Raw genomic sequence first — 17,290 nt, 5'->3', positions numbered from 1 at the left:
CAAATTTCACTACTATGGACATAGAAGGCCTCACTAAGAAGGCAACATTTGCACTGAGACCTGATAGTGGTGAAGGGGTTATATGGATAACTGGTTAAAGTGTTTCCCAGGTATTTAAAAAATAATTCTTTAATTTATTCTATATTTTATTTATATGTATCCTTTAATCAAATATCTATTGTTATAGTTGTTGTGTGATGGCAAATAGATTCCAACTCACAGTAGCCCTAAAAGACAGAGTAGAACTTTCCCATAGGGTTTCTTAGACTGTAATCTTTATGGGGGCAGATTGCCAGGTCAAGGTTTTTTCTTCCATGGAGTGCTGGTAGGTTTGAACTTTTAGCCTTTTGTTTAGCAGCCAAGTGCTTACCCACTGGGCCATGGCTCATAAATATCTATATCTTTTACTGCTTTATATAGCTGCACGTAAAAGGAGATAAGAGAACAAACGTTTATTGAGTGTCTGCCATGCATTAGGCACTTTGCTAGGTCTTATATACAGGTTCCTGCATTTATTAACCAGCACTCGTCAGTCAGTTTGTCATACTGTTGGTGTCTCGTATGTTGCTGTGATGCTGGAAACTGTACCACCAGTATTTCAAATATAGCAGGGTCACCCCTCATGGACAAGTTTCAGTGGAGTTTCCAGACTAAGAAAGATTAGGAAGAACATGGCTAGTTCTACTTCTGAAAAACATGGCCACTGAAAACCTTATGAACAGAAGGGGAACATTGTTTTATGCAGTGCTGGAAAATGAGCTCCTTAGGTTGGAAGACACTCAAATTATGACCAGGGAAGAGCTGCTTGCTCAATGTAGAGTAGACCTTAATGATATGGATGGAACAAAGCTTTCAGGACATTCATTTGCTGATGTGGCACGACTCAAAATGTGAAGAAAGAGCTGCAAACCTTCAACAATAATCAGAATGTTGAACTATATGAAGTATAAATCTAGGAGTTGTCAAAAATGAAATGGGATGCATAAAGATCAAAATCCCAGGCATTAGTGAGCTGAGATGGATTAGTATTGGGTATTTTGAAACAGACAATCATATGGACTACTATGCCAGGAACAATAAAGAAGAATGACATCACATTCATTATCGAAAAGAATAGTTCAAGATTGATCCTGGAATACAGTCCTGTCAGTGATAGGTAATATCCATATGCCTACAAAGAAGAACAGTTAATACTACTATTATTCAAATTTATGAGCCAACCACTAAAGCCAAAGATGAAGAAATTGAAGATTTGTATCACCTTCTGCAGTCTGAAATTGATGAAGCATACAATCAAGAGGCATTGATAATTGCTGGTGATTGAAATGCACATGTTGGAAGCAAAGAAGTAGAATTGGTAGTTGGGAAAATATGACCTTGGTGATAGAAATGATGCTGGAAATTGCATGATAGAATTTTGCAATATCAAGACTTATTCATAACAAATACCTTTTTTCAACAACGTAAATGGCAACTATACAAATGCACCTCAGCAGATGAAATACATAGGAATCAAACCTGTGGAAAGAGATGACAGAGAAGCCCAATATCATCAGTCAGAACAAGGCCAGAAGTTGACTGTGGAAGAAACCATCAATTGCTCATATGCAAGTTTAATCTGAAGCTGAAGAAAATTAAAACAAGTCCATGAGAGCCAAAATACGACCTGGAGTACATCCCATGTGAATTTAGAGAACATCTAAAGAATAGGTTTGATGAATTAAACCCCAATGACTGATGACCAGACAAGTTGTGGGACAACATCAAGGACATCCTGTGTGAAGAAAGCAAATGGTCATTAAAAAGACAGTAAAGGAAGAAAAGACTAAAATGGATGTTAGAAGAGACCCTGAAACTTGGTCTTGAACAGAGAGCAGCTAAAATGAATTAAAGAAATGAAGTAAAAGTGATGAATGGATGATTTCAAGGGGCAGCTCAAGAAGGAAAAGTATTATAATGTAATGTGCAAAGACCTGGAGTTAGAAAATTGGAAGGGAAGAACCTGCCTGGTGTTTCTGAAGCGCAAAGAACTGGGGAAAAAATTTCAAGCCTCAAGTTACAACACTAAAGGATTCTATGGGCAAAATATTGAATGACACAGGAAACATCAAAAGAAGATGGAAGATGTTTTGGTTATCTGCTGCTGGTGTAACTGAAAATACCACAAATGGGTGATTTTAAACAAACAGGGATTTATTCTCTTACAGTTTAGGAGGCTAGAAGTCTGAGTTTAAAGTGCCAGCTCTAGGGGCTGGGTGAAAGCTCCTTGGCCTTGGGCTTCAGCTCTGCCTCTTGCTCCTAGCTCACTGGAGCTGGAGGTATCTCTGCACTCATGCACCTGCTGGCTACTGAGGCTGACAACCCCAAGGTCAACAAGTAAAATGGCACAATTCCAAGGTTATCACACAACACGGCAGGCCACCAGTTCAAGTCCAGGAATAATCCTAAAATCAGCAGACAACATGGAAGGCTGCTGAATGAAGACTCAGCTACGTGCAGGGTGCAAGCATGCCAAAAACCTCAGTGACCTTTCTCAAAGCTTCTTCTTATATACTGGAAGCAGACCACATCCCTAAGGCAGCTACTAAGTTGCTCCAGTAGATTCTACCATGGAGTTGATTACCAGTCTCATCATGGGAAATAACTACATCCAATTTCCTAGCCACTCAAAACTAGGCCCAGCCAAGTTGACACACATGCTTAACTACCACAGAAGGATGTACAGAACCACTGTACCAAAAACAATTAGTTAACATTGACCATTTTGAGAGGTAGTGTGGGATCAAGAAGTGATGGTATTGAAGGAAGAAGTCCAAGTGAAAAGCAAGGCTTCGGGAATTGATGGAACCTATTGAGATATTTCAACACAGAGATGCAGCATTGGAACCATTCACTCACTTATGACAAGAAATTTGGAAGACAGCTACCAGGCCAACTGACTGGAAGAGATCCATATTTGTGCCCATTCCAAAAAAGGATGATTGAACAGAATGTGGAATTATCAAACAATATTACTGATATCACATGCAAGTAAAATTTTGCTGAAGATAATTTAAAAAATGGTTGCAGCAGTACACTGACAGCAACTGGCAGAAATTCAAGCCAGATTCAAATGAGGACACAGAATGAGGGATATCATTGCTGAAGTCAGATCCTTGGCAAAAAGCAAAGAAAACCAGAAGGATATTTATTTGTGTTTTATTGACTTTGCAAAGACATTCAACTGTGTGGATTATAACAAATTATGGATAACACTGCAAAGAATGGTAATTCCAGAACACTTAATTGTGCTCATGAAGAACCCCTACATAGACCAAAAAGCATTCATTCAAAAAGAATAAGGGGATACTTCTGCATGGTTTAAAAGGAGCTCCAGTGGTGTAATGGTGAAGGCACTTGGCTGCTAATCAAAAGGTCGATGATTTGAACCCACCAGCTGCTCCATGAAAGAAAAATGAGGCAGTATGCTTCCATAAAGATTTACAGCCTTGGAAACTCAATGAAGGTCACTGTGAATCGGAATTGACTTGATGGTGGTGAGTTTGGTTTGGTTTCTTACAGTTTAAAATCAGGAAAGGTGTGCACCAGGGTTGTATTCTGTCACCGTATTTATTCAATCTATATGTGGAGCAAATAATCTGAGAACCTGGACTATATGAAGAAGAACGTGACATCAGAATTGGAGGAAGACTCATTAACCATCTGTGATGTGCATGCTGGGAGTGAAGAAGACTTGAACTACTTGTTGATGAAGATCAAAGACTTCTGCATGGATTACAACTCAACATAAAGAAAACAAAAATCCTCACAACTTGACCAATAAGCAACATCACAAATGGAGAAAAGATTGACCTTGTTAAGGATTTGATTTTACTCGGATCCACAATCAATAGCCATTGAAGCAACAGCCAAGAAATCAAATAACATATTGCATTGGGCAAACCTGCTGCAAACGACTTCTTTCAAGTACTAAAGAGAAAGGTGTCACTTTAAAGACTAAGTGTGCCTGACCCAGGCCATGGTATTTTCATTTGCCTCATATGCATGTGAGAACTGGACAATGAATAAAGTAGACCACAGAAGAATCAATGCATTGAACTGTGCTGTTGGCAAAAGAATATTTAATGTACCATGGACTGACAGAAGAAAGGACAAGTCTGTCTTAGAGGAAGTACAGACGGAATGCTCCTTAAAAGTGAGAATAGCCAGACTTTGTCTTTTGTACTTTGGTCATGTTGTCAGAAGGGATCAATCCCTGGAGAAGGATATCACGTGTGGTATAGAGTCAGCAAAAAAGAGGAAGACCTTCAATGAGATGGATTGACACAGTGGCTGTAACAATGGGCTCAAGCATGGCAAAAATTATGAGTATGGCTCAGGACCAGGAAATGTTTCATTCTGTTGCACATGGGTCCCTATGAATCAGAACCAACTGGACTGTCAACCAACTGCACCAACACCTTTTAAGATTTATAATTTAGGGAAAGAAGCAAGGTACATAAATACAATTCCTTCTATTTTGATGTAGCAGTTCTTAGGAGCAGAAAGGTTGGTTTAAATTACACTACCAGAGGCTTGTATGCACTTGATCTGGTGCAAACATTAATACAGTTCAAAAGAAAGGCACCTTGGAAGAAAGGCCTGGCAATCTGCTTCTGGAAGATCACAGCCATTGAAAACCCTATGGAGCCAAGTCCTACACTGACACATGTATGGTGAACATGAGTCATTATCTATGGCAACTGGTGGTGGAGCTATCTGAAGTCTGTATCTCTCTTTTAAGATCAATTTCTATGTGAAGGATGCTTGTGATCCACAAGAGAGGAACTTTGACAAAATCTTCACAAATTAATTCACTTAAACTTCATAAAAACTCTAAGACATAGATATTATTCTAAGACGCATTATTGCCTCCCTCTGTAAAATGAGGAAACAGGCTGAGTAGGCTAGGTAATGAAGACAGACCAAGGCAGGACCTAAATTTAAAGTCTGGCTTCAAGGAGAATGCTTTCCCCCACCACAATGCAGCTGTTATGAACAGCTGAAGAAATAAATGAACTTTATAGTCCCTTTGACTCAGTCCTTTCCGGATTACACAACGGAAGGAAGGTCAGAGTGGGGCTAGGTAGGAGAAAGCTAGGATCGTGTTAATAAGTTGATAATCATAAAACGACTCTCCCCATCTGCGCTTGCGCAGGAGAGCAACTCGCTGTGCGGAAACACGCCTGGGACTTTGGGTTTGCGCAGACGCAGAGCTATCTCAAGGCGGAACTGGAGCTTCTGGGGCTTCGGAAACCTAAACACCAAGTATGAAAGGAAGGTGGCAGCCGCGGCGCGGTGCAGTGCGCATGCGCGGACAGCTGTCGCTGGTGAAGGGTTGAAAGGCGGATCGGAGCGGCCAGCTGGGTCAGAGCGGAGCACGGGCAGGATGGACGAAGACGTGCTGACCACGCTTAAGATCCTCATCATCGGCGAGAGTGGGGTGGGGAAGTCCAGGTAAGGAGGGTCCGGGGGCTACGGCCAGTCTGGGGGCCCTGACGAGGGCGGTGGGGTTGCTCTTCCTCCTTGGCCGGTGTCTGCTGGGCCGCGATGGGAACGGTAAACGGCGGTGGCCGGGCTGCAGGCCCGGCCCGGGCGGCTTCTCTTGCGCCCTGTTCGGCTTTTCCGCGGCGCACTCCTGCAGCTGCTACTCCCGGCGCCTCTCCTTTTCTGTCAGGTTCGTGGCCTCCGCCAGGACCTAGTTCTCGGGATCGCTTCCCCTACTGTTGCACCAAGAAGAAAACAATTCGGAGGGCCGCCACTCGGCCGGCTGGTTTGCAGCCTCGGAGCACAGGGCGTGGCGGGCGGGCCTGGGCCGGAGTCCTGCCGCGGAGAAGGCCGTGTTTCGGATTCAGTCTGCCTGTCACCCCGTGAGTGGGGAGTTGTAGCTTTGTCATGTTAGGATTTTTATTGGGCTTTCTCGGTATACTAATGTTCTACAGGAAGTTTCGTGACACCTATCTCTCTCATGTTCCTGACCTATTTTGGTGCATCCAATTGTCGTTTCTTTCTTTTATGACCCCTTTATTTTATTTTAGAACCCATTCGTCTTCTGAAAGCTTAAAAAATTCCCTTTAGGCCAAGATATGAATAAGTTGTAGGCTGCCTTTAAAAATCAAGTGTAATTGCTATTTCTCATTATGCCACATCATACAGAGAAAAGAATCACTTAGTATTGTCTCTTTTTTTCTTGACTCTTAGGGGAAACTAATACTGACGATAGTTAGAGTTGAATGGAATAAAGTAAGACATGGATTTGTGTGGGTGTTGCAAGAGTTATGATTTCATCCAAGACTTGGAACATAGTTCTCCAGGTGAAGTCATCTTTGGCCACCTGATTATGAGTAGGTTATAGTCTAAGCAATCCTGATCTTTAAACAATATTCAAATTCCAGAGGCTGTAGGCAATTTAATATTTTAGATTTATCTCCATCTGTATATTTTTCAAATCATTTTTAAAATCATTTCACTTTTTAAAAAATACTTAAAGGTTTTAAAGCTTATTCTGTAACATACTTTGAAATATCACATATTTTTAAAGTATGGTGGCACAGTGGTTGAAGCATTCAGTTGCTAATCAAAAGGTGGGGCAGTTTTAACACACCAGCTGCTCCACAGGAGAAAGATGAGGCAGTCTGCTTCCTCAAAGATAAAGGCTTGGAAACCTGTGGGACAGTTCTACTCTGTCTTAAACGATGACTGTGTGTTGGAATTGACTCCATGACATTGGGTTTAGTGGGTATACATTTTCATAGTTTTTCTTATTTAACATACTGCTTGTGTACATACCAAAGAGTGGATTAATGAAACAATATGGACTAATGAAATAGTATTTGTGTGTATGATACTTAAAGGGCAAATAAAATCATTTTAATCTGTTATTGCACATGTTTGAGGAGTGAAAGTTAATATATTGAACATTGCCTTAATAGGAGTTCCATGTTGTTGTTGTTGCTGTTATGTGCCGTGGAGTCAGCCCTGACTCATAGTGACCCCTCCTTAGGTTTCCGAGGCAGTATCACTATGGAAGTAGGATTGCCCAACCTTCCTTCCGAGGAGTGGCTGGTGGGTTTGAACCGCCAGCCTTCTGGTTAGCAGTCAAGTGCCTTAGCCACTATGATACCAGAGCTCCCAGGAGTTCCATAGCCTTTCTTTTTTCTTTTCTGAGATGTGGCACTCATTTAGGTTAAGGTATATGAGCATGCCATTTTTGAAGTCAAGAATGATCGAATGTCATTTCATATGGTTCAACCCAGTACATGTTGGCTGGCGTTTTTCTAAGTGTATTGAATGAGTGATATAGTTAAGCTGTATTAAAGTTTTCTGGAAGGTTAACTGGAAGTACGTTGTTGTTGCTGTTATGTGCTGTCAAGTCTGACCGACTCATAGCAACCCCTCCTTGGGTTTCCGAGGCAGTATCGCAGTATCACTACGGAGCTCTGATAGCATAGTGCCTAAGGCACTTGACTGCTAACCAGAAGGCTGGAGGTTCAAACCCACCAGCCACTCCTTGGAAGGAAGGTTGGGCAATCTACTTCTGCAGTGATACTACCTTAGAAACCCAAAGAGGGGTCACTATGAGTCAGGGCTGACTCGATGGCACATAACAACAACAACATCACTACGGAAGTAGATTGGCCCGTCTCTTCCTTCCGAGGAGTGGCTGGTGGCTTTGAACTGCCAGCCTTTTGGTTAGCAGTCAAGTGCCTTAGGCACTATACAGTGTTAACATAATTGAGGTTTCCCCTTTAGAGTAAGTTCTGTTAATTAGATTTATTAGTCTCCCTGCATTGAGCCATCAAAACAAACTCATTTGGACCTAATCTGATCTAAACTTTTTCTCAGTATCTAGTCATTAATTATCAACTGCTAAGTTCCAAATTTGAACACTTTTAACTGTCTCTTCAAGAAAGGATAGTATTTTGGGAGAAATTTGACTCTTTTTTTCCAGCTAGATACACATTATTGGTCTATGTGGTGTGATACGGAAAATAACTGAACACTTTCTTTTTTCCTGGATAAAATTAGAATAAATGACGTTTTACTAAAATCAAAATCTATGCTCTTTAAGGTGAGTTAGTACAAAAATATTTGTAATGGATATTGATTTTAAGAGTTCTCTGGACTTCCTGAGCTAGTGAAAGTTAGAGATATCATTTGTGTTGTTGAGAAATTATTATACAACAAAGAACATTTTAACTAACCTGAAACCAAACGCACTGCTGTCAAGTTGATTAGATTCATAGCCACCCCTTCTTGGGTTTCTAAGGCAGGATCTCTATAGAAGTAGATTGCCCAATTTCCTTTCCGAGGAGTGGCTGGTGGGTTTGAACCTCCAGCCTTCTGGTTAACAGATGCCTTAGACATTATGCCACCAGAGCTCTTAACTAATCTGAAGTAGTAGATAATTTTTCCAGTTTTTTTCAGACAGTTAGAATGAAATCAGAATTATGATACTGGTGTCAGCACTTCTGTCACTTTGTGTGTGGTACTTACACATTCTGGGCCTTAAATTTCTTTCTTTAAAAAAGTGAAGAGTGTTGGAAGAGAAACTTCTCAAAACTCATGTATTGTTAAAAGTATAAGCTTCTTTGATTCTGTGGCTAGGCTTAGTGAAGTAAAGATGTAGCATTGTGTATCAGGAAGTGGAAGAGATTTTCTGTTAATCTGAATTGCTGCCCCTCCCACACACCTTGCCTCCTATCTTTTTGGGTCAGTTTCATTTGTACATTAAAAAGTGAAGATTGGTTATATTTTTACCGTGTTTATTATAAATTTAGCATTCTCTAAATGGAATCAACCAAAGTCACTGCCGTTGAGTCGATTCTGGCTCATGGTGACCCTGTTGGACAGGGTAGAAATGCCCCATTGGATTTCTTAAGCTGTAAATCTTTATGTAAACAGACTTCCAAATCTTTGTGCTACAGGGTGGCTGGAGGGTTCAAGCCACTGACCTGTTGGCTAGCAGCCGAGTGCTTTTAACCACGGTGCAACAATGCTCTTCTAAGTGGAATAGTGGTAGTTATTCCTTCCATTTGCAGCTCTACGTGGAAAGTATTTTGTTCCTTTAACTTTGAAAATAGGAGGGGTTAGATATGCATCCTTTAGAGCAGTGGCTCTTAATCACTTTTGGGTTGTGGATACCTGTAAAAACCTAATAAGGGAAATAGAGTCTCTGCCTAGGAAAATGCATGCATGTAATTTAAAGTATATTTCTGGACTACCAGTGTACCCCTAGTTAACATCTGCTGACTTATATTCAGAGCCCATATTAAAATGTGTTGCTTGTACCATACCAGTTTCCTGCCCTTGGAGACAAAGTACCATTAACGATAAGGTTTGTTGTAAAGATTAGAAGTTATATAAGAAAAACACCTGCTCTCTGTCTAGTGTGTTGTGGATGTTGAATAAATAATAGCAATAACATTATTATATGCAGTATTATTACGGCATTTTTATTATTAAAAATACTCTAAAATGTTATATTGTTGTTGGTGGTGGTGGTGTTTGCCGTCGAGTCTGCCCCGACTCATAGCGACCCCTCCTTGGGTTTCCGAGGCAGTATCACTACGGAAGTAGGATTGCCCAACCTTCCTTCTGAGGAGTGGCTGGTGGGTTTGAACCGCCAGCCTTTTGGTGAGCAGTCAGGTGCCTTAGGCACTATGCTACCACAGCTCCTAAAATGTTTAATTAACCTATTGTTGTTGTTGTTATGTTGCCGTCGAGTCAAACCTGACTCATAGCGACCCCTCCTTGGGTTTCCGAGGCAGTATCACTACGGAAGTAGGATTGCCCAACCTTCCTTCCGAGGAGTGGCTGGTGGGTATCATATAGTAATTTCTGTAATGACCAAGTATAGATACATATCTCTTCTATTTTTAAATTTGAGGCAATTGACATTTTTAGTGAAATAATTCACTTTCATTAATTTAAAGTTTAATATTGGGACAAAAGAAAAGTTTATAAGTAGTCTTTTAAGATTCTTAATAGTGCTGTCACCTAACTCATGTTGGAAGTAAGCAACAATGGTTGTAAATCACTGGCTTTGAGTTGTTTCCAACTCATAATGACCCATAGGGTTTCCAAGGTTGTGAATCTTTACGGAAGTAGATTGCCTCATCTTCCTCCTGCAGAGCAGCAGGTATGTTTGAACCTCTGACCTTCTGGTTAGCAGCCAAATGCCTTAACCACTGTACCACCAGAGTTCCTTGAAAAATGGTTATAGCCATTTTCACTAAGTAGAAAAATCTGGAATTTGACTCTGTTCTGTTTTATTTTGCTGCTGTGGTGTTGGTTTTAAGTAAGTATGAGAAAGAAAAACTAGGAAAGGGAAAGTTAACGCTTACAAGTAATGATAGTGGGTTTGGAAATTACCTGGAGGCCTTGGTGTTTTGCAGTATAGTCTGTGGACCAAAAAAAAGTTGGTAGTAGCAATAATCACAACTTCATATTTATAAAAAAAATTTCTGTAATTCAGACATCTAATCACTGTTTTATTGATGTTATTAATTACAAAGAGGTCACTAGAACCCCTTTATTTTAATAGTTAATGTGAAAGAAGATTAAGTTTATACATCTAGGGCTTTATCAAAAATCTTGTTTTTAAAGAGCTTCCAATAATTGACACTTCTGCCTCATATTAAATAAAATACAAATATGTGTTGCTTAACATTTATTCATGCAGTGACTGCATATACATCCATGGGCCAGGGTACCCAGGACTCCAGACTTTTGTCTTGAGGTCGGAGCCCCACTTCTGCTCAGCTACATAGTAGCTATACATAGCCCAAAAGCTATCTAGTCTGCAGCGATAGAGGCCCAGACTCAAAACTCCCAACCCTGGTCTTCCTTAGCTCCCATGATTAGGCAGTCTAATCCTGTATGGTCCCATATGGTGCTTATGGAAAGATATGTGCCACAGGTGTCTGGCTTGGGCACCCTCAGCCCCATTGGCCCACACTATCCCCTCCCTTAGCAGGTTCTCACAGGTTCTCCCTGGCGAGCTGGCCTTCCTTGTAGCCGGCTTAAAGACAGCAACAGCTGGGTAAGTCCCAGCTGATTGTTTGCCTGAAGCATCTGTAGTGCGAGCTGCTTGGGCTGCCTGCTAGGGAGTCCGTGCCCCCTGGATACAGATGTTCGCACCACATCCAAGTCACATAATGTCCTATTTCAAAGAATATATTGTGGACATAAAGCGAACCATACCTCTAATTCTAAAACTTAGTGTGTCCTAATCTGGGTGTCATTTGCGTTTCCCTTCCTTTGTGGTTTCTTTACTGTGTCCTAGGTTTCCTCTTTTGTAATCTCTTACCATAACCATGGCAGTTGACTTCATGTTGATTTTCATGCACTTGCTGCTGGCATTAACTTTTTAGAACATAAAGAAGTTCATGTCTTTCTTTTAACACTTTCAGTAGCTCAGTATTGCCAACTTGATTCCATACATCTTACCTAGCAATGCTAGAGGATGTCTACTTTGGCCATTATGCTATCTTCCTACCTTCTTTTTACTCTATTCTTTCTTTCAACCTAGGTAATAGTCATACTACTTGTTTTAAAAAGTAGACTTTCCCACTTTTTTCACACTGTGTTTAGAGTGGATTTTTATTTTTTGCATTCCAAGAGATTCTTGTTTCTCCCTCCTTCATCCGTATCAGTTAAAGCTTGATATGTTGCTAATGTAGTCTCAGAAGAACATTCAGTACAGTAAAAAAAAAAAAATTAAAAACGAAAACTTTTCATGCTTGGGGAATTGTGTAATGGAACCAAGGAGTTCTAGTAAATGACTTTACTCTTGGGATTCTTTAATTACCTTCCTAATAATTTAATTTCTCTGTATATACTTGTACTGAGGTAGTATTCCTAGGATTATACCTACATTAACTATTTTTATCTGTATCTAATAGTTTCTCATAGTCATGAGCTGTCATGAGCACATTTATCAAATAATTAGAAAAATCAAATTCTTAACCTGTCTTTTCAACATCTCTTTTAGCTTGCTCTTGAGGTTCACAGATGATACTTTCGATCCAGAACTAGCAGCAACAATAGGTAAGCCTGTGTTAAAAAATTTCAATCAAAATGCTGAATATTTCCAAACCTTAATGAAAATATTTTATCTAACTCTCCCTCACCTCTTTGGAACACCATACTGCTTCCATGCTATTGAAATCTTAATTTCTCTTTCAAGACTTAACTTTGGTGTCATTGAATATCTGAAGCCTTTCTACATTCCACCAAGCAAAAAATTAACTCCCTTACATGTTGTCTCATGGCACTTTATTAATACCACTGATATTATATATGCACACAATTTTTTCTTGTACTATGGAAGAAGTGCAGCTGGAATGCTCCTTGGAAGCGAGAAAAGCCAGACTTCATCTCACCTACTTTGGTTATGTTGTCAGAAAGGACCAGTTCTTGAAGAAGGATATCACGCTCGATAGAGTGGAAGTTCAATGGTAAAGGGGAGGACCCTCAACAAGGTGGATTGACACAGTGCCTGTAAGAATGGGCTCAAGCATATCAGAGATTTTGAGGATGGTACATGACTAGGCAATGTTTTGTTCTGTTGTACGTAGGGTCACTATGAGTCAGAGCTGACTTGACGGTGCCTGACAACAGCATAATATGGATTGTCTTCTAGTTAGCAACACATGACAATTATATGAGTGTTTATTGTATGTTGCCTTAATGGGTGGGGTTATAATGATGAGTAATACAGACTTGCTTTCTATCATCATGGACCTAACAGTGTCACACTGTAGAGTGCCTTAATTTTTTATTTTTAGCATTTGTTATAGTGTTTGACATATATTATAAAAGCAGCATATTTATTGATATTGGTTATTAGAGATTATTAGGAGCAGTGATACCTGAATGTTTTTTTAAAAGGAAATTTAGATTGCCTGAAAGAAGCCCTTGTGGTTTGCCATGATAGCTTTTTAGAATATATGAAAAGATAAGGTAAATATTTTGTTACTACATGGTGATAGAATAGACAATAATAAAAAGCTATCAAAAGATAGACAGCTTGGAAAATAATTTAAAGAATGCTGAACTGAGTCAGAGATGGAAAGTAGTCTTCCTTAAACTAGCTGTGTGGTCTTGAGCAAATCATTTGACTTTATTATCTTTATCTATAAATTGAGTGGTTTGGGTGAGAGATACATATTTTTCTCCTTGCTCTAAAATTTCATGATCTGATGAGTAGAATTCGGAAAGATGGTTTTAGTTAGAGAAAATAGTTCATTTTATTTGGCTATAGTTGTTTTCATTTATTGTGCTTCTGTTCCCCTTCTAACTTTTTATTGCAAAATAATTTGAGATTAAGAGAAAAGTTGTAAAAAACTATACAAAGAATTTGTGTTTATCCCACTCAAATTCCCTGTATGTTAATATTTATGACATTTGCGTATCATTCTTCTGTTCCTTTCTATACACACAGCTGTACCTACCCACCTACCCACCCACCCCACACACTTAACAGTATTCTTTTTTATTCTGAATTGTTTGAACCTAAATTGCAGACATGGTGTCCTTTTTAAAAAAAAAAAAAAGAAAAAATTTTTTTAACTTTTTATTGTGATTTGAGTGAAAGTTCACAGAACAAACTGGTTTTCCATTTCAACTGTTCATTGGTGTAGTGGATAAGGCACTTGACTGCTAACTGGAAGGTCAGTGGTTCAGACCACCAGCTGCTTCATGGAAGAAAGATGGGGCGATCTGCTTCTGTAAAGATTTACAGCCTCGGAAACCCATTGGGGGTCGCTATGAGTTGGAAACGACTCAGTGGCAGGGGGTTTGGTTTTTTTTTGGTTCGTACAAGTTTTGTGGCATTGAATACAGTCCCTACAATGTAATGAAACTCTTCCACTTCCTCCCTATGTTTATCCTTTCCATTCATCCTTGTTTTCAATCCATTCCTGCCCTCTGAGTTTTATCCCTGGGCAAATAGACAATGTACCCTTTAATCTCTAAGTACTTGAACGTGTACTTGCTAAGTTAATGTTGATATACTGCTATTACATACATTCAGATTTTATGAATTCCAGAGCTCCTAATGTTCTATAAAAACAAAACACAACACACTGCTGTCAAGTCGTATTGGAGTAACAGTGAGCCTTGCTTGGGTTTCCAAGGTGATATCACTGTAGAAGTAGATTGCCCAACCTGCCTTCCGAGGAGTGCCTGGTGGATTTGAACCACCAGCCTTCTGATTAGCAGTCAAATAACCCAAAAAAACCAACCCACTGCCATCAAGTCAATTTTGACTCATAGCAACCCCCAGTGGGTTTCCAAGGAGGTAAATCCCTAAGGCAGTAGATTGCCCCATCTTCCTTCTGCAGAGCTGCTGGTGTGTTTGAACCACCAGCCTTCTGGTTAGCAACTAAATGCCTTAGGCACTATGCCACCAGAGCTCCTTAATATTATGTATATATAGCAAAGGACAAAAAAAATTGTGTGTGTCCCAGAAGCCAGTCTAGGATCACATTAAATTTAGTTGTCATTTCTCTTTGGCCTCTTTTAATACGAGGATTGACAGAATGGTGCGACAGTGGACTCTAGCGTAGTGATGATTGTGGGAATGGTGCAGAACTGGGCAGTGTTTTGTTCTGTTGTGCGTAGGGTCACTGTGACTTGAAACGGACTCAGCAGCACCTAACAACAACAACTCTTTTAATTTAGATCAGTTCTTCAGTCTTTGTCTTTTGTGGCATTGATAATCATGGTATTGATCATTTTGAAGATTATTATTATTATTATTATCATTTGAAGGCAATTATTTTATAGAATGTCCCCAGTTTACATTTGTCCTGTGTGTCCTCATGGTTAGATTCAGCTTAAGCATTTTTGGCAGGGATTCCACAAAAGTGCATTATGAGAAAAAAGGGTATCTATTTGGTTACTTAAGATAATTTCTTCCAGGTTCTCCACTATAAAGTTATTATTTTTCCCTTTGTAATTAGTCAGTATCTTGTGGGAAGATAATTTGGGAGTATATAGTTATCCTTTTTCTTACACTTTTTGCCCACGTTTTAATATCCATTGATAATTCATGCCTGAAACAAGTATTACTATGAGAGTCTTCTATTGCATAGTTATACAAGTACCCTGACTTATGAAGGTGTTCTATTTGAATGACAGCTCCATTGATAGTCGAGTATTTGACTCCCCCCTGTTTTTTTTCCTCCTAGTTTTCATTATCATTGCATTTTATTATCATCTTTATACACTCCATCTTTATTTGTCTTTGGGGTTTGGAAACAATTACATCTGGGAATGATAACATCATCAAATTATGTGCTACAACATGTATGTAGTACATATTATTGATGATGTAAAAAACAACAATGGACTGTTGTAAGTGCAGCATTCGTCATAAGTAACTTGAATACGTTTTAAGTTGTGGACTACCTGTATTACTGTGGTAGTCAGTTTAAATTATACCGGGTATTATTTAGCTTTTGTATGACATATAAGGGACCTCTGGTGGTGTAGTGCCTGAAGCACTTGACTACTAACCAGAAGGCTGGAGTTTCAAACCCACCAGCCACTCCTCGGAAGGAAGGTTGGGCAATCTACTTTGTAGTGATATTGCGTCGGAAACCTAAGGAGGGGTCGCTATGAATTGGGTTTTGACTCAATGGCACATAACAGCAACAACATGACATATTAACATTAACAGATTTACCCTTATCTGTGTGAGAGTCATTTAAAATAGGACTAATTCAAAATCCATTTTAACTTGATTTTGGGTATATTATTTACTCTTAAAAAACTGGCTAATAGTAAAACTTTATTTTGTTCAGAACTTGGTGGTAAATGGCTAGCAAAGAGTAGAAGAGTAGTAACTGGCAGGAAAGGAAGCTTGCCTGGAATTAGAATTTTCTACAAGAATGATCATATATATAATCTGAAGCTAACTTTTCATTTCAAACCCATATGGAACCTGGGAACTTAAGGAATGATAGGTCTTAATTTGAAGCTTATATCTTGTTTTGTCCTTACTACTAAAGCCTTTATCTGCTTTGAAAACATATACTAAGATTGTGGCATCTTGTTAAGAATATACATAATTTGTTCCTCAAATAGGCCTTGTGTTTTGAATATCTAGAAAAATAGCTTTTATGTTTAGGTATCAGATTTACTTTCTGCATTAGGCGAAAACTAATAAACACATGAACTTTAAAACTAAAACATTTAGCCAAGAATTAATGGCCTTGTGAAAATTAGTGTTTTCTGGAAAATTAGTATTTTACTTCATAGTAAAATAGTGAGGAGAGCTCAACTTTATATTTTAGTAATACAGTGAGAAAAATTTCTGTTTTGTATAATGTGCTTATATTCTTGTAAGATAACTGTTGAACTTTGGGTTTGAAGATGGTGTTATAACGATGACACTGGTCTGTCTTGTCAGTGTGTTGTACTATGGTGTCTTGTGGGAGGCTGGAGGCTATGCCACGCATATTTCAAATACCAGCACAGTCACCCATGATAGACAGGTTTCAGTGGAGCTACCAGAAGAAGACAGACTGGGAAGAAAGAAGGGGCCATCCACTTCCCAAAAAATTGGCTAGTGAAAACCTTATGAATAGTAGTGAAACACTGTCTGATATATTATGGCACACGACCAGGCACTGTTGGTTCTGTTGTACGTGGGGTCACGATGAGTCAGAGTGGACTTGATGGTACCCATCAACAGCATTATAAGTTGGCATTTTCTTCTTTTGCTTTCTGGCAATTAGCTAAAAACAACAGAAAGTTGGAAAACAACTTAGAGACTAAGTGGAAGACAACTAAAACTCCAGGCCACAAAACAGGTGGGATTGTTGCCAGAATCAATGGAGATTAAGTAGGGTGCACATGGGAAAAAGTAGAAAGAGGATGCCACAGCTTCAGATAACAGGACCAGCAACAAATGCATCTGAAGTTGAGAGATCTATCCTGAGGTACAAAACCTAAATACCTCATTTGCAAAAGCAAAATAAGTTTCTTCAGTTAATGCCAGGAGCTGCCCTGTACCTGGTTTGATTCTAAGAGGTGAGGAGATGAAACCGAAGACCTATTCACACAGATGAGCCATCTTCGCCAAAAGCTATATGTCTGTAACTAGCAGTAGGGGAGGAGATGACTTTTCAATGTGAAAAACCTTATGACTACCTACCTCCGAAGGGCTCTGGTAGCGTAGTGCCCAAGGCACTTGACTGCTAACCAGAAGGCTGGAGGTTCAAACCCACCAGCCACTCCT

The 17,290-nt window shown here is 39.5% G+C and overlaps 1 protein-coding gene across 1 annotated transcript in view; it reads left to right on the top strand.

Annotated features, from left to right (window-relative positions):
• The first annotated feature begins 5,428 nt into the window (after positions 1-5,428).
• RAB18 (RAB18, member RAS oncogene family) overlaps positions 5,429-17,290 on the top strand; it is a 54,146-nt gene continuing 42,284 nt past the window's right edge. Inside the window, exons 1-2 of the mRNA XM_007951927.2 lie at positions 5,429-5,496; positions 12,035-12,090. Of these exons, the coding sequence (XP_007950118.1) occupies positions 5,429-5,496; positions 12,035-12,090 (124 nt within the window). The remainder of the gene's footprint in view (positions 5,497-12,034; positions 12,091-17,290) is intronic.

This window comes from Orycteropus afer, unplaced genomic scaffold, assembly GCF_000298275.1.
Source record: "Orycteropus afer afer isolate SDZICR_OR568_19922 unplaced genomic scaffold, OryAfe1.0 scaffold00319, whole genome shotgun sequence".
Lineage (NCBI taxonomy): Eukaryota > Metazoa > Chordata > Mammalia > Tubulidentata > Orycteropodidae > Orycteropus > Orycteropus afer.
This window is presented reverse-complemented; position numbering and strand designations above follow the sequence as displayed.